Raw genomic sequence first — 16,607 nt, 5'->3', positions numbered from 1 at the left:
TCTATCTCGCCGGGTTATGCAACTACTGCTTGTCTTGACTTTGTATTGTGTTCACGATGCGACCGTTCGTTTAGTGATCAATACATGCTTGTTGCGTTGCGATTTGATGCTCTGGCTCGAGACGACTGCCATCGTGACCAGGCAGGGCATTGCTATACTTTTGGTCAGAGTATGCTCAGCCTGGAGATGTAGCTAGGCTATTTCTATGACTACCTTGCGTGGACTTAGTGGTGATGTTCTCTTTCCTTCTAAATGTAAAGAGTTGTTCGCGCAAACCCTCTTAGCGGGAGAGAGAAGCCCCTAAACCTCCTCTAATACCGTAGCCTTACACAGAGATGCGCAGCACAGATGCTCTAGCTACATACCTTGGCTGGCGAGACCTCTAGCTTCCAGGTCCCTTTTAAGTAGAAGGACCTACATGCCTAAAGCTCAGAGCTAGCCACCTGTAGAGGGTGTTTTAATGGTGCTCTATTGTACTAGATAATGTAGATAACGTCCCGGCTATACCGAGGCTAAGAAGGTGTATAAGGAGCGATCTCCTAAACGTCTACCCTTGCACACCAAAGCTAGAGCCTCCCCCCTCCCTTAACGTGAAATAATAGACCTTCTAAACCCTCTCCTAGGGAGGCACGTACTTCAATAACTTAATTATTCGTCAGATAGGCGCTAATTACCAATACGCGCTGTATTCTAGTAGTCACTGCATAAGAAGCACCTGAACGGAACAAATTCATATATTCAGGCGGCTCTTGTTACATTCTCCTCACTAGCCATCCACACAATCCGCCTCTGCCCCTTACCTGGGGTTTATAGGGGCACCTCGCCCACCTACAGCACCTAGACTGAAAATTAACCGCAACGTTACAGAGATGAAAAGGTAAAAATACGGGGGCATCTGAGAATACATATCCCTCCTAAACCCAAGTGCCTGCTTGCCTACCTGCCTGCTTGCCTTGCCACTGGAAACACGCTGTACAGCACTGCCTATCACTGAACTGAGCATACAGTTACCTAAACTAGCTCATCCACCGTCTGCCCTGCCTGACCCCTATACCTCGCCTATCTCACACTGAAATAGTCTGCAGACGATGTCCATGGTGACTGAGATCTGACCCCGCTGCAGAGCGTTCCAACACCGCCTGTAACATATATAGGGGCAAGTAGGTCCTCGCTGGAAGCCCCATTGAATCGCCAAGCGTCCTGAAACCACAGCTGCGTACCTCAGACACACATTAACTCAGCACCTCCTACATAGCCAAGATAGATATAGAATATGTACTAAGTAAAAGAGCATAAAAACAAGAGACAGCGCCATCCTGCTCCAGTAATCCTCCACGACCCCTAAAATCGGCCTCCAGGGATGGACAGCACAGATTCCCAGTGTGCCAAACAGCCAGCCTCCCTAGCTAATAAACAAACCAGCTCTGCGTCAGGGGCAGTCCGGTGGCAGGCTCAGCCGCACAAACGACACTGTCAGCCTCGACGATGTACGTCTCCGGGTCGACGCGCATGCGCGGCATGGAGTCGTTGAACTTCATGTCGGACTTTGCGACGGCGCGGCAGCCGCGGACGGGCTCGACGCGCTTGCGTAGGCCGTAGCCGGCCACGGTGCCCAACGCCACGCTGGCCTGCGACACGAACAGCACGCTGGTCTCGGGGACCAGCGGCGCGAACATGGGCCGCGCTAGGACCGGCTGCACGGTCGGGATGGATGCGTTGGGGTCGCCCTGAGGGAAAAGTGAGTGAGGAGGTGGGTGAGGGAGAGGAAAAAGGGGGGGGGGGGGCGTACCATCTGCGCCCAGGCGATCAGCCCGCTCTTGATGACCAGGCTCGGCTTTGTGCCGAACCACGCGGGGTCCCACACGACCAGGTCGGCCAGCTTGCCGACCTCGACGCTGCCGACGAGGTGCGACATGCCCTGGGCGAGGGCCGGGTTAATGGTGTACTTGCTGACGTAGCGCTTGGCACGGAAGTTGTCGGCGCCGGAGCCGGCGTCCTCGGGCAAGGGGCCGCGCTGCAGCTTGTTCTTGTGGGCCGTGTTCCAGGTGCGCAGCACGACCTCGCCGCAGCGGCCCATGGCCTGGCTGTCGCTGCTCATCATGCTGATGGCACCGAGGTCGTGCAGCACGTCCTCGGCGGCGATGGTCTCAGCACGGATGCGGCTCTCGGCGAACGCCACGTCCTCGGGGATGTTCTTGCTCAGATGGTGGCACACCATGAGCATGTCGAGGTGCTCGTCGAGCGTGTTGCGCGTGAAGGGGCGCGTGGGGTTGGTCGACGACGGGAGCACGTTGGCGTGCTCGACCACGCTGATGATGTCGGGCGCGTGCCCGCCGCCCGCGCCCTCGGTGTGGTACGTGTGGATGGTGCGGCCCTTGAAGGCCGCGATGGTCGACTCGACGAACCCGGACTCGTTGAGCGTGTCCGTGTGGATCAGGCACTGCACGTCCAGCTCGTCGCACACGGTCAGGCACGCGTCGATGGCCGCCGGCGTCGTGCCCCAGTCCTCGTGCAGCTTCAGCCCGCAGGCTCCGGCCTTGACCTGCTCGCGGAGCGCCAGCGGGTCGCTGTCGTTGCCCTTGGCCGTGATGCCTATGTTGAGCGGCAGCTGGTCGCACGCCTGGAGCATCTGGCGCATGTAGTGGGCTCCGGGCGTGCAGGTTGTGGCGTTTGTGCCGGCGCTGAGAAAAGCTTGTCAGTTAACTTGCATCGCTTCACCATAATTCTTAGAACAACTTACCTGGGACCCGTCCCGCCGCCGAGCATGGTCGTGATGCCCGAGGCGATGGACTCGAAGGCCTGCTGCGGACAGATAAAGTGTATGTGGGTGTCGAGGCCGCCGGCGGTGATGATCTTGCCCTCGCCGGCGACAACGTCAGTGCAACTGCCGACGATCATGTTGGGCGTCACGCCGTCCATGACGTCGGGGTTGCCGGCCTTGCCGATGCCGACAATGACGCCAGCCTTGACGCCGATGTCGGCCTTGTAGATGCCGGACCAGTCGAGGATGAGGGCATTGGTCACGACCATGTCTAGCGTGTCGGCGTCGGACCGGCCCGTGGCCTGGCCCATGCCCTCGCGCAGCGTCTTGCCGCCGCCGAACTTGCACTCGTCGCCGTAGACGGTGAAGTCGCGCTCGACCTTGATCCACAGGTCGGTGCTGCCTAGGCGCACTGTGTCGCCTGTGGTGGGGCCAAACATGGTGGCGTAGGCAGCGCGGTCCATGCGGAAGGCCTCGGCGACGGCGGCGTGGGCCAGGTCGGCGGGCTCGGGCTCGGGGGTGTGGGCGAAGCCGGCCTGCTGCAGGTGGGCCACGATGTCGTCGACACGGGCCGGGTCGACTTTGCCCGAGGCCAGGTTGTTGCCGCCGCGGATGACGCGGTTGCCGCCGATCTCGACCAGGGACACGGTCTTGGTGTCGCCGGGCTCGAAGCGGACCGAGGTGCCGGCGGCGATGTCCAGGCGGAAGCCGTAGGCGCGGGCGCGGTCAAAGGACAGCTGGGGGTTCGTCTCGACAAAGTGGTAGTGGCTGCCGACCTGGATGGGGCGGTCGCCCTTGCTGGTGACGCGGAGGCGGATGCGGCGGCGGCCCTCGTTGATGGTGACTTTGACGTCCTTGACGCACACGACGGCGCCGGGCTGGCGGGTGGCCTCGTAGGCGGCAGGCTCGGGCAGGGGGAAGGCGTCAGCGCTGGGGACGGGGAGAAAGCTGCCGTAGAGGGCGCGGGCCAGGTCGCCGTCGTCGGTGCTCACGGGGTTGTGGACGGTGACCAGGTAGGTGCCCGAGGGAAAGGTGCCCTCGACCTGGATCTCGTGCAGCGTCGACGTCACCTCGGGCAGCACATGGCGGCGGCCCAACATGGTGGCTCCCAGGGCCATGAGATCGGCGACGGTGTGGTTGCCATCGCGAATGAGCTCCTGGAGGTTGCTGGCGATGAGGGCCTGTAGCGTGCGTATTAGGCCCAGGTCAAGTTCAAGTCAACAAGGCAAGGAGAGAGACTTACTGTGGCCTCGGAATGATTCAGCTTGACACCGCGCGCCAGCCGCCGCTGGGCAAGAAATCCCAGCTGCGAGATGACGAGCTTGTCGACCTGGTTTGTTCAGCCATTGTTCTTTTTGTTTTTTTTTTAACTCACTGCTTGAGATCACGGCAGCTACGGTTACTCTCCCTGGAACAGACCAGACACGCCAGCGCCTGCAAGACACGAACGAGGTCGGACAGACAGACGGATGGACGGACGGGCGGACGGGTAGACCGAGGCAAACATCGTCACTCATTGTTGATTCACTCACTCATCACTCACTCGGGCAGACTAACCTCTTTGGGCACAAGATGCATTGCGGTCAACGGTCAGGCGTGCCAGCTATCAGACGACAGACGGGGGTATAATGTATATAGAACAGAGAAAGGGGCAGCAGGAAGAGAGGCCTGAGACGAGTTTAAAAAGAAATAATTAAAATAGAACAACAAAAAAGGGCCCATTCGGCGAATACAGATACAGGCATGGGAGCAACCACCCCCTAAAGCGTTTTACCTGCCCGCGCGTGTGTCCACTGCGCTGCTGGGTCCCGTCAATTGTCGACGGTAGAGGCACCTCCATCAATCCATTAAACGGATTCGTCCGCCCTCCCTCGGTCGCTTCCTTGCGCTACAGACACTTGACCTCGCCCCCTCAGCCGGATACCGGCCAAGTGGGATGTTCCTAGCCAGTGTGCAGCTACCCCGCATTTGAATGCTGATAAGGGTTCCAGGCGTGGCAGGCACCTCCACGTCCCGTCGGCCGGTCCACTAATGTAGCTGTCCCTGGCGATAAGGTCAGGCCATGGAATAAGCTTCAATACAGGACAGTACTAAGGTAGGTATACAGTACCTCGGGTTCGTACCTCAGGTAAGGTAGGTCTTTTTTTATGGACGGCAGCTTGACAAGCATACTAAGGTACGGTATGGTAGGACTGCGGACTTTAAAGTTTGAATACAGGCTCCAGTAACATTTCATTATTTTGTTTGTTACCAGAGTCCACGGGCTTCCCGCCCGTACCTGGTGAAACCAAATTCATACCAGACCCAGAAATATCTACAGTGAAAGATATACACAGCTCGAGGTAGTAACCTACCCAGTATAACAAGATGCCCCCCTTAGATATCCAACAGCCTGTCGTCCCAACCCAACGCCGATGTTGCCCTGTGATGAAAAGTATTCCCTGGTGCTCTCCCAGCAAAGACAGAATCCCGAGTCATAGCCTGTAAAGAGAAAGGCCTAAAACGCCATGCGTCACACACACACACACACACACACACACACACACACAAACACAAAAACACACGTCATGTTAGTCATGCCTCGTCGATCAGCCTCTCGTCCCCGTTTCCCCTCGCGAGGACCGCCTTGACCTGCTCGTCCTCGGCCGCCCTGATCCTGTTCCTGGCCGCCTCGAGCCGCTCGACGCCCTGGTTGATGGTCTCGATGTGGACGCTGAGGGGCACCTCGACGCCCTTGCCGCGGACGAGGCCCGGCTCGGCGACGCTGGTGCGTAGGTCGCTTAGGCTGGCCTCGATCTTGCCAAGCTCGACGACGAGCTCGTTGATCTGGTGCACGGCGTCGGACCGCTGCCGGCTGACCTGCGCGAGCAGCGCGAGCTGGCCATTGAGGTTGGCGAGCGGCCGCGAGTTGACGCCGATCAGCGTCCACAGCGTCCACAGGATGTCGTCCCTGCGCACCTGCACCGACTTCTGCGACGTCGTCACGAGGTCGTGGATCAGCTCGAGGTGGTCCTCGGCCTTCTTGAGCCGCCCCAGCACCGTCTCCGCCTCCTCGATCAGGCTGGCGATGCGCTCCGACACGAGCGACGCGAGCTCAACGTACCGGTCGAGCACGATGCGCTCCGTGAACACGGCGGGCTGGAACGGCGCGAACAGCCAGCTCGCCCAGTCGCCGAGCAGCCCGCGGCTGCTGTCATCGGCGCTCGTGCTGCTGTCGAGGTGGCTCGACGTCCAGCGGCTCATGCTGATGACCCAGTCGACCGTCGAGCCGACGCGCGAGTTGAACTTCTGCAGCGCCCTCGACGTGGCCCGCACCGTGTCGATGAGCCCGTCAAACTCCAGCGTGAGCTCGTTTCTGCTCTGGAGGTTGCTGTACTTGACCAGCGTACGCAGATCGCGGATGGCCGCCTCTGAGCGCTTCATCTCGATGGGGATCGAGGCGCGCTGCACAGACTTTTCGATTGCCTCCTCAAGGCGGTCTTGAACGTGCATTAGATCGTCGAACTCGACCGGCCCGCGCTCCCGCGGCCGCCCGTCTTTTGCGGCGGCGTCGGGGCAAAAGGGGAGGTCGAGCCACGACGCGCCGGGCACGCGGCATATTGGCGATAGAGACGCCGTGATGGATTTGGTAGCCATGTTTTGCAAGACGATGAGTCCGCCAAACACGAGGTATAGAGACGCCAAGATTGCCAGCGGCTTCTGCGCATACCGGAAGGCAAGCCCGACGAGCCCGAATATCCAAGATAGCACACCTAACAAGGCGTCCGGCAAAGACTTGGACAGGCGATCCCCGAGCGACGACTGCGGCGCCTGCTGGTTCCCGGAAGCGCCTCGGCGGCGATCGGGTTTGGCGGGGCCGCTGGCGGAGTCGGCGCGGCGACGGCGCAGTCCCGGGAGCGACGGCGGAGCGGCAAGCGAGTTCCTCGTCTGCCGCGCCCCGTCGCGCCTGGGACTCTCCACCTCGACCTTGGGCATGTAGAACTCGGGCTCGGGGTCGCGGTGCTTCCTGGCCTCCCTGGAGCTGTAGCGCACCGACTGTGGGACCGAGGGGCGGAACGGGGTGCTCAGGATGACCTGCTCGTCGTTCTCGGCCTTGCTGAGGAAGTTCTCAATGCTCTCGTCCTGCGAGCCCCCGATGCTGAAGGGCTGCGACCCGCCGATGCTGAAGGGCTGCGATCCGGTCAGCTGCGACGGGTCGCTGCTGCTGGAGATGATGAGCTCTTCGTCGTCGTGTAGTATCGATGTGTCGAAGCTGTCATTCTCGCCTCCTTCGACCACGCGCCAGGAGCTCTCGACGCGATACTCTCGCGGCTGTCGTGAGGGCGCCATAATGGGCCAGCCCGATTGAGAGAGAGCGTGATCCAGGGGGCCGTGGTCGATATATATATTTAGTCGGCAAGGGGTCGAGAATGACGCGATTGTGCCAAAGTCGAGGTCACGCGTCGCGCGTCACAGAGTCAAGTATTAGAAATGCGCAGGCAGACACGCCGTGTAATAGGTTATAACGGCTGGCACGTGGGGGGGGGGGGGGGGGGGGGGGTAAACGGTGTCTGTTTGCACTTCGATGTTCCGTGGAGTACCTTTGCGCAAAGGCTGGTCAGAAATACGTAGGGGATGAGTCACAAATGGAGGCAGCAGCAGCAGCAGCAGCAGTGCCGACGGGATGTGCAAGCTGAGGAAATATTTCTTCATAAGTCGCTGAAAATAACATACACATTTCAGACAGATAAAAAGAAAACTATCCGTTCCTTTGTGTCTCCAGTGGATCGGATGATGCATGGAGGGGAATGGAACGGCACCTAAGAAGAGGCTGGGCCTGCTTCCGAAGCTGCTGTGCATTGCCGCTTCCACAGTGGATGACGTCGAAAGCACCAGTGAATGTCATTGATGGCACTGCTTTGGCACCGTGCGAATGGCCTTTGCGCCGCGTGGATTGGCCTCGAAGCCTTCTCGCACTCCCGCGTCGTACATGGGCCCCCTGCAGCATGGCAGGGATCAGCTGGAGCCTCTTGGCCAGTCCAAGACATGCTTCCGGGTGAAAAGCTTTTGGGTTGTGGCCTGTTTAAGACCGAGATTCGCAGCTTCCCGCTTCTTTTTGACGACGCTATCTTGAATTGACCGAATAGCACCGCCAGCTGTCGGTCCATTGGGAGTCGCCGCAGACACGGAGGGATGCTATTCCTACGGGCTCCACGATGGCCATGGACCTCACAGCAAGTTGTGACCAGACAAATTAGGATACGGCAGCATCGACAGCCACGCCTAAACTTAAACCAAGGCCGACTTCAACAGTGCTCGTCGTGCGCCCGCCCCAGCGAGACTACCCCCCCGAAGCCTCCAGCCGCCGACCATCGAGACCTCGGCCTGCACCAGGAGCTCTTTACAACATCCATCTACAGTCCGGGGTCCCCCATCTTCCTGCCCAATGGCGCGCGCATCTTCAACCGTCTCGTCCAGTTCCTGCGCAAGCAGTACGTGCGCTATGGCTTCCAGGAAGTCATCACACCCACCATCTACAAGAAGGCGCTCTGGGCCAAGTCGGGCCATCTCGAAAACTACGCCGACGACATGTACACGGTAACCAGCAGCTCGCCGTCCCGCGCCGCCGACAGCCGGGAGACGGGCGAGGAGAACGAATACGGGCTCAAGCCCATGAACTGCCCGGGCCACTGCCTCATCTTCGCGTCGCAAACTCGAAGCTACCGCGACCTACCTATCCGCTACGCAGATTTTAGCCCGCTCCACCGGAACGAGATTTCGGGTGCCCTGAGCGGCCTGACACGGGTCCGGCGCTTCCACCAGGACGACGGGCACATCTTCTGCCGGCCGGTGCAGATTGAAGACGAGATTCGCAAGACGCTCGATTTCATCCGCGTCACGTACGGCGTCTTGCGCCTCGGCCCGTACCGGCTGGCGCTCTCGACGCGGCCGGCCGAGAACTACATGGGGAGCCTCGAAGACTGGGACCAGGCCGAGAGCTCTCTGAAGCGAGCGCTAGACGCGTGCGGGCAGGAATGGACGGTGAACGAGGGCGACGGCGCCTTCTACGGCCCCAAGATCGACGTCGTCTTGTCGGACTCCGAGGGCAAGGAACATCAGACGGCCACAATCCAGCTCGACTTCCAGTTGCCAAGGCGGTTCGAGCTCGAGTACCAAACGCCGGCGCCAGAGGCAGAGCAGAGGGGCGAGAAAACCACAGACCCGGACCAGCTCGCCATTTCGGGCCTGGCCCGGCCGGTGCTCATCCACCGCGCCGTGCTCGGGTCCGTGGAGCGGCTCATGGCGCTGCTGATAGAAGACTACAATGGGAAATGGCCCTTCTGGCTAAACCCAAGGCAGGGTATCATCCTCACGGTGAACGACACCGAGCCGGTCCTGAAGTGGGCGCGCGATACCCAGAACGTGCTGCTCGGGATACCGACCGGCAATGCGGCCGATGGCGAGGCGGCCGACGGCCTGACATCGTCGCCAACTGGTCTTGCCGTCGACGTGGATTTCAGCGCCCGCAGCCTGCCGCTTAAAGTGCGCGAGGCCAAGACAAAGGGCTACGGCATGATCATCGTGATCGGCCCGAAGAACGTGGCCAAGGAGTCGGTGACGGTCGATGCGACGGGCGTTCCTGCAGTTGACGACAAGCCGGTCCCGAAGTCGGTCGAGATGACGCCTGAAGAGCTGGTGCACTTCATGCAGTCCAAGGTAAACGCTTACGCCTGAGAGCACCGGGAGCCTCGCTCCCCAAGTGACTAAATGTACGAATTCTGAGCCACATTACGTACCTCCATACCTTGTATCTTTCACGGTTGTAGCCTGCTTGTAAATACCACACTGGGTGTGTCGTATGTGAATCTAAACCAGCTCACGTCATCGCTATGCGATGGCGAATTTTAGAAAGATGGGAGACGTAATATCTCATACATGCAAAATACAAATATAACCCACGTTCAAGGGTCGGAGCATCCTTGGGCTTTACCTTACATAGACTATCAGGTTCAGCTTCTTCATTGGCCTAGTGTTTGCCGAGTACAAGCGTATTCCCGGCATCCGCCTTCCTTTATGGGCAGATGCTGTCGAATACGATGACGCAGCGCTGCAGTACGCTGCTGCTGCTGCTTCCCGCGCCTGCAAAAAGGTTGGCGGGGTTCCTGCTGACGGTTCCTGGATTGCTTCCCCATCCCACCTCCACCTCCACACGTCCCCCACGGACACCTTTACTTGGCATCTTCGATCCCCAGACCCGACATCTTTCGAACTCGTGCCCTTCAACAACCGCACGGGTTAAAAAGCAGTCCAGACATCAGCAGAGAGCCGGTGCGACCTCTTGCCCCGACCTCCACCGTGATTTCGCTAGCTCGACGACTCGAGTTCCACACCATAATCAGCATCACCCCACTACTACTACTGCCAGCCAGACCAGCGCCGCCATGGATCTCACCAACCCCTCCGACCCTCCGCCCAGCTACATCGAGGCGGCGCGGTCGCACGGCCTGCGGCTGCGGCAGAGCGCCCCCGTCCGCCGCGGCCCGCTGCCGCTCGAGCTGCCGCTGCTGACCCATCTCGCGACGAAGCGCGTTATCCTGGCCTCGGCGTCGCCCCGCCGCAAGGCCATGCTCGAACAGGTATGTGGGCTTTCTTCCAAACCTCAACTCTCGAGCTATCTGGGACAGAGACACAGGGAGGGACAGATGGAGTGAAACCAGACATTGCCACACCAACAGAACCCCCCGCCGCTCGCTGACTCTCCCGTCTTGCTCAGGTCGGCATGCGCAACCTGGAGATCATGCCGTCGGAGGAGCCCGAGGACCTGGACAAGGCGTCGCTGGGGCCCGAGGAGTACGTGCAGGGGACGGCGCGGCGCAAGTGCCTATCGGTGTACCAGTCGGCGCTCGCCGCACAGGAAGACGCGGCGGCGCGGCAGCGCAAGGCGGCGTCGCTGGCCGACGTGGTCGTGCCGGAGGAGCCGGCACTAGTGATCGCGGCGGACACGGTGATCGTGACGCGGGCGGGGCGGGTGCTCGAGAAGCCGCGCGATGAGGCCGACCACGCGCGCATGCTGCAGCACCTGCGCGACACGCGCACGCACCGCGTGCTGACGGCGGTCTGCGTGCTGGCGCCCAAGGCCGACGCCTCGCACCCCGGCTACGAGATGGCGTCCCACATCGAGGACACCGAGGTGCGCTTCGCCCAGGCCAGCGACGGGCTCGCGGATGATGTGATTGCCGCCTACGTGCGCACCCGCGAGGGCGCCGACAAGGCCGGCGGGTACGCCGTGCAAGGGATTGGTGGTATGTTGTTGGTTGAGAAGATCAACGGCGCTGTTGACAATGTCATTGGCCTGCCCGTGCGCAGGTGTCTGCAGCTGTGCGAGAAGGTGCTGTTCAGGCAGGGCGAGGTCGACGAGGACGAGGAGGATGATGACGCGTGAACCCGGCAGGACGTGTCTCCCTGACCAGGGCGACTACTTCTTACCAGTCATGAGCGAAATGCATGCATGCAGGACTACTGGCTTTGCTGATGTTTCTCCCCATCGCCCGGAAGCCTATCTACTACATCGTGGCGTTCAGGGAGACCAAAATACTAGTCAAAAGAAAAGAAAAGAAAAGAAAAGAAACACCAAAAGCTCTCCCTCGGGCTGGCAGGGCAGGGCATGGATGGATGCTCTCAAAAAACAATACCGTAAATAAAGGCACGTGTTGGGATTAAATAATTGCTATCGATTGCCTAACTGACTATCTCAACCCCCTGGTTGAGGACCTACATGATGTATCTGGCGTGGTTGAAGATGATATGCGAATAGGCCTGCCGGCTAGCCCCTTTATTCTCTCCTAATGATATTTCACGCGCCGACAAGCAGAATTACATATAGAACTCGGTCTAGGTATCATATCCCAACCAACGCCAGCTTCTTTAAGGGGCAATAGGACAAAAAGACTCGCTGTTTATATGCGGTTGTATCCGTCCCCATCTCAGCCCTCCAGTCCGTAATATACATCTTTTACTTTTCTCTGGATATACTCTTCAATAGACCACAGCCATATTTCCTTCCATCCTTTCCGAGGAGACGTAGAATGTCAATTGTCGGCTTGTCCACTCCAAGCGTGACTCGTGACTAGGAGACCAGTTCCGAGTCGAAAACCGCGAGACGTCCAGACGTCCACCTCGGCATATGAACCCGCAATCGATGCTCTACTGCTCTTTGGGGAGGATAGAGACTAACATGACTAGCAACCCAGCCACGGAAAGAAAAACATACTCACCATGCTAGGTACCTTTTTGATATTTCTTTTTTTAATACTAATATGGAGTATATATGCAAGTCTATTTCTTTTTTGTTCTATTACTGTCACTGTGTTCATGATTCTTTTGCCCCCGTTGGCGGCGGCGGCTTGGGTATCCTGAGGGGATGCGCTTCCGTGTTGAAGACGTAGTCGTCCAAGCTGATTAGGTCGGGATCCGAGAAGATGAGGTAGAAGTACTTGAGCGTCTCGGCGATCCAGAAGCTCTTTAGGTCGCGGGAATCACATGGTTAGCAACACTGCTAGAATAGGGACAAGAAGAGCGGGTAGGAAAGGTCTCACCTCCATAGAGTTCGTCTTGCCCGTGGTCCCCGTGACTTGCACGTCCGTGATGGCGGCGTGCGCATGCTCCGTCTCGGTTGCCGCCGTGACCGCCTGGAACATGCGCCAGGCGACGTCGAGCAGGTCCTTCTTGCCCGTGATGCGGTAGAGGACGAAGATGCTCTCGATGGCCTCGGGCCGGAGGAGATACTGCGGGTCGCGGACATTGGAGAAGGGCTTCGGGCTGGTGGTATCGTCGCCCCACCTGGACTGGTTCCAGGCGCAGTGGGCTAGGGGGTCGTCGGCGTCCCTGTTCTCGTCGTCGTTGATCGGCTTCCTCTGGCAGGGGAGGACCTCGGTCACCTCGGGCATGACCCCCGTGGGGAACGCGTCGTACGCCCACGCGCACCCCCGCGCCAGCTGCTCGCCGATCTTGACGTCGCCGTCCTGCTTGAAGAGGCGCCCGCCAAGCGCGAACATGCCGCCCGCGAAGCAGCCGAGGTGCTGGACCTCGGGGAGGAGCTCGATGATGCGGCCGTTTGACAGTACGGTGCCCGAGAACAGAATGTCTGGGAGGGCCGCCGGGTAGGCGTCGGGCAGCATCGGCCGGAACAGGACGTGGTCTCTCGCCGTCGCCATGGCCTTTAGGTGCATCTTCTCGTAGGTCTGGTCTAGGCCGCCTAGCAACGCGTACGTCTTGGACAAATACTCGTAGGCTGAGTCGGCCGAGGCGCCGAGCGTAAAGGACGTGTCGGAGGCGTGAAAGCCATGCTGCAAGTCTAGCCACGTCGGCCACATGCCCGGAAGGTTAGTGTCGTCCTGGGACTGTTCGAGGGCGAGCTTAATGTGGTCAATGACGGAGTAGTATTTTGGATCCCCAGTCAACTGCGAGAGCCTCGTAAACTCTAGAGACAGACTGCCAACCGTGGCTAGCGACTCGCGCCGGTCAGCTACGAGCCCGCCCTGCTTGGCTTTCCCGAAGCGGAAATCGTTGGCCGGCATGTGGCTTGGGGTGTCGAAGGCGGCGTAGAGCATGTCCCCCAGCTCCAGTGCCTTGCCGAACAAAACTTTCTCATAGCTCAGGTCGTAGGCCGCCAGCAGCCCGCCCAGATACCGGATAGTGGTCTCGAACAGGCTGCAGTGTCCCGACGTCGTGCGGTCCCAGTCGACGGCAGCAACCAGGCGCACGGCCTGCTTGAACTCTTTAGTGAGCCCCATGATCCAGAGCGTATCTAGTGAGTCAAAAGCGGTCGCCCCCCACCCGGCGAAGGTATCGGCTCCGGTCTGGGTCAGGGGGGACAGCTCGTCACGGCCCCAAGCAAATTGGCGATAGCTCTCCCAACACTTGGTGGCAGTGCGGCGGACGGCATCGCGCCGCTGCTGCTGGGTTTTGTTGTGGGCCGCGTCCAGCTCCAGCTCGGAGAATTGATGCTGGATACGAGGCAGCACGCGCGGGACGCCTTGGGGCAGACTGGTCCGGTTGGTCTCGGGGATTGGGTGTGTCTGAAGCCGGTTTGCCCAGTTGAAGCTGCTGCGCACGTATCCGTCTCCCCATGAGCGTCCCCATGCTTTACCGCCATCTGATACCTCGTCCAGCTTCGTTCGAAAGAAGTAGATTGTGGCAAGACATAGCACGACGGCAAGGGCGAGGCGTGAGAGCCGCCGCGGCACTGCTATAAACGCCATTTGTTTTTGTTTTTATCCCAACTGCGCGAGACAGATTGGGAATCATGGCTGACCTGATGCGCCGCAAACGAAAGACCGAACGAGGAACGCAAGGAACTCAAGAGATGGACCGATTCAGTATATAGAGGGCAAGCATCCTCTCAAGTCTTCAGGAGAGGATGGAGCATGCAAGGTCCACAGCGGTGGGTTGGCCAGGTACTTAGTCTTAGTACGGTCAAGTAGCTCCAGGCCGACATTTGTCCAATCGCTAAGAGCCCACTTCTTCCAGAGTATGACACTGCCAAGACTTTCTTCCAGTCTGCCGTCGCATCAGGAGAGGAGGAGCGCACGTTTCAAGCGAGGCGTGCTGCGCTGCCGCTGCCGCTGCCGCTTGCAAGCTTTTTAGGCTGACGAGCGGCGCCGCGGTCGGCGTCGAAGCTTTCCGCCCTGGCCAGACGTGTGAAGGGCGCTAGGGATTCAGATGGATAGGCATTGGTTTAAACCAAATGTATACATGCCATGATAGGATATCCCACAGATTGGTAAAAGAACGTGGTTCCTGCCGTTTGGATTTTAGATTCCTGGAGGACCGACTCACTAGCTCAGCAATCTAAGGAGGTTGAAGGGCCCGCTGAGACCTTGTCTTCCTTCGACCCGCCCTGGGCGCAATTGACTGAAATTGCATCTCGTATTTCTTTTTTCCTGACACCACGCCATCGAACCTGATAAACCCTCCGCAAGTGCCGGCGTTCGAGAGCGAAGCTTCGGGCCTGGAAGCCCGGCGCCAAGTCGCAGCTAGCACGGAGAAAGTCCCGGGCTAAGTCCAACTAGAATAGGCCACCATGTTCAAGCGTGGGAGCGAAGATGAAGAAGCACCGTCTAGTGCTGTGCGGTATCTCCAGTCCCTATTTGAAACTAGAATAATCCATAGGTAAATGACACAATTTGGAAAAGCCTCGCTTACTAGAAGTTGTCCGATTAGAGCCGTTGGGGTTCTGTCAGTAATCCTAAGGCAGGATGAATGGAAACAAATGAATGGAAACAAAACCCGGAGTGTCACTGAAGCTCCAGGCCAGCGGAAGCTCCCTGTCAGTTCACAAACCAGCCCCGCCGTCACTTTAAAGCCCAGTGGAGAAGGGAGGAGACGAGTGGACATGCGGGGCGGGACACACTAGGCCAAAAAGCCTTATCGCTTATCGCGAAGCTCGAAATTTCGAGCACCTCCAAACCGACAGCAACACCAGAGTAGGGCCTGGTGATGCCAATTCATACCAAATTTCTAGCACGACATAAAACACACACACGCACTGCCCTCTACGCGCGCACCCAAATACTGACATACTTCCAAGAAAGAGGGAATCCCCAAGAGTCACTCACCATGTCATCGTTGCGCAACAGGTGAGAAGCCACCCTACAACTGAATGATTGCCCACCTCGCAACTCCTCCCCCGCAGTCAAGAAACTCGACAAAAAAAAAACTGACCTACCTGAGCCACAGCGTCCAGCGGCGCTCCCACCGCGAGCGCGCGCAGCCAGTCGAGCGGCAGCGGCTGGGCCTTCTAGAAAAGAAGAAGGACTACCAGAAACGGGCCAAGGACTTCCACAAGAAGCAGGAGGTGCTCAAGTCGCTGCGGGCCAAGGCGGCGGACCGCAACGAGGATGAGTTCTACTTTGGCATGATGTCGCGGACGGGGCCCGGGTCGCGGCTGTCGCGCGGCAAGGCCTTCACGGGCGCCGTCGATGGCGACCGCGGCAACCGCGCCATGGACCAGGACCTAGTGCGCCTGCTCAAGACCCAGGACCTAGGCTACCTGCGCACCGCCCGCAATGTCGCCGCCAAGGACGTGCGCGCCCTCGAGGAGCGCTTCGTACTGGCCGGCGGGGCCGAGGAGGATATGGCCGACGATGACGACGAGGACGATGACGAGAATGATGACGACGACGAAATGGCCGGTAGCAAAAGACGGAAGAGCAGCAGCAGTAGGCAACCGCCGAAAAAGATAGTCTTTTGCGACGGGGTCGAGGAGCGAGACGAGGCGGCAGCGCAAGCAGAAAGCGACGACGAGCGAGACCAAGACCAAGACATGGGGGACAACGACGGCGACAAAAAGACCCACGAAGCCGAGCGCAAGGCGCGCAACCTGGAAAAGGTGCGGCAGAGCCTCCAGAACGCGCGGAGGAAGCTGCGGACGCTAGCGGCGGCCGAGTTCGAGCTCGAGGTGCAGCAGGCCAAGATGGCCAAGACGGCGACGTCGGGCGGCGTCACCAAGATGGGCAAAAGGATTACAGTCCGCGAGAGGAAGAGGTAGCGAGCGCATGGGACAGAACGGGAAGTTTTTTTTTTTTTTTAAGGAAAACACAGAAAGAAAAAAAGTCCCCTTCTGTCGCTTCTCTTCTTTCTATTCTCTGTTCCTTGCATTGTTTTTTGCATCTCTCAGTGTCTGTTGTTTCTCTGTCTGTCTGTTTGTCTGTCTCGTCTCAGCCAAGGAGCGAAAACGTCAAGCTCAAAAAGGCTGGCTTTCGTTTCCCAGCTGGGCTTTCATTATGCAATACCCTAAACCGCCATTTCCCAACGCCTAAAAAGTTATATATATATCATGAAACCATGACCGCCGGCCCATAGAAGG

The 16,607-nt window shown here is 59.0% G+C and overlaps 6 protein-coding genes across 6 annotated transcripts; 3 read left to right on the top strand and 3 right to left on the bottom strand.

Moving 5' to 3' along the window:
• Positions 1 to 1,204: 1,204 nt before the first annotated feature.
• B0T26DRAFT_26822 (urease) lies at positions 1,205 to 4,274 on the bottom strand. Its single transcript, XM_060434086.1, has 4 exons — positions 4,005 to 4,274; positions 2,741 to 3,942; positions 1,790 to 2,681; positions 1,205 to 1,727 (listed from the first exon to the last, which is right to left on the bottom strand). The coding sequence occupies exons 2-4, from the start codon at positions 3,877 to 3,879 to the stop codon at positions 1,407 to 1,409; spliced, it is 2,352 nt and encodes a 783-aa protein (XP_060302442.1). The 5' UTR covers positions 3,880 to 3,942; positions 4,005 to 4,274; the 3' UTR covers positions 1,205 to 1,406.
• A 1,061-nt stretch (positions 4,275 to 5,335) lies between these two features.
• On the bottom strand, positions 5,336 to 7,090 carry B0T26DRAFT_736478 (uncharacterized protein; the record flags this gene model as incomplete). The annotated part of the gene is made up of 1 exon (XM_060443328.1): positions 5,336 to 7,090. The coding sequence occupies one exon, from the start codon at positions 7,088 to 7,090 to the stop codon at positions 5,336 to 5,338; it is 1,755 nt and encodes a 584-aa protein (XP_060302441.1).
• Positions 7,091 to 7,511: 421 nt separating this feature from the next.
• Positions 7,512 to 9,758, top strand: B0T26DRAFT_684852 (uncharacterized protein). Its single transcript, XM_060440856.1, has one exon. The coding sequence runs from the start codon at positions 7,934 to 7,936 to the stop codon at positions 9,473 to 9,475; it is 1,542 nt and encodes a 513-aa protein (XP_060302440.1). The 5' UTR covers positions 7,512 to 7,933; the 3' UTR covers positions 9,476 to 9,758.
• B0T26DRAFT_684850 (Maf-like protein-domain-containing protein) lies at positions 9,737 to 11,365 on the top strand. Its single transcript, XM_060440855.1, has 2 exons — positions 9,737 to 10,377; positions 10,515 to 11,365. Exons 1-2 carry the CDS (start codon positions 9,823 to 9,825, stop codon positions 11,181 to 11,183), a joined length of 1,224 nt encoding a protein of 407 aa, XP_060302439.1. The 5' UTR covers positions 9,737 to 9,822; the 3' UTR covers positions 11,184 to 11,365.
• Positions 11,366 to 12,110: 745 nt separating this feature from the next.
• On the bottom strand, positions 12,111 to 14,001 carry B0T26DRAFT_632853 (glycoside hydrolase family 47 protein; the record flags this gene model as incomplete). The annotated part of the gene is made up of 2 exons (XM_060436482.1): positions 12,111 to 12,260; positions 12,337 to 14,001. 2 exons carry the CDS (start codon positions 13,999 to 14,001, stop codon positions 12,111 to 12,113), a joined length of 1,815 nt encoding a protein of 604 aa, XP_060302438.1.
• Positions 14,002 to 14,822: 821 nt separating this feature from the next.
• On the top strand, positions 14,823 to 16,289 carry B0T26DRAFT_745595 (small-subunit processome; the record flags this gene model as incomplete). The annotated part of the gene is made up of 2 exons (XM_060444582.1): positions 14,823 to 14,872; positions 15,479 to 16,289. The coding sequence occupies 2 exons, from the start codon at positions 14,823 to 14,825 to the stop codon at positions 16,287 to 16,289; spliced, it is 861 nt and encodes a 286-aa protein (XP_060302437.1).
• Positions 16,290 to 16,607: the final 318 nt, after the last annotated feature.

This window comes from Lasiosphaeria miniovina, assembly GCF_030549165.1.
Source record: "Lasiosphaeria miniovina strain SMH2392-1A chromosome Unknown B0T26scaffold_1, whole genome shotgun sequence".
Lineage (NCBI taxonomy): Eukaryota > Fungi > Ascomycota > Sordariomycetes > Sordariales > Lasiosphaeriaceae > Lasiosphaeria > Lasiosphaeria miniovina.
Note: the sequence above shows the minus strand (reverse complement) of the source record. Positions and strands in the feature narration are given on the sequence as shown.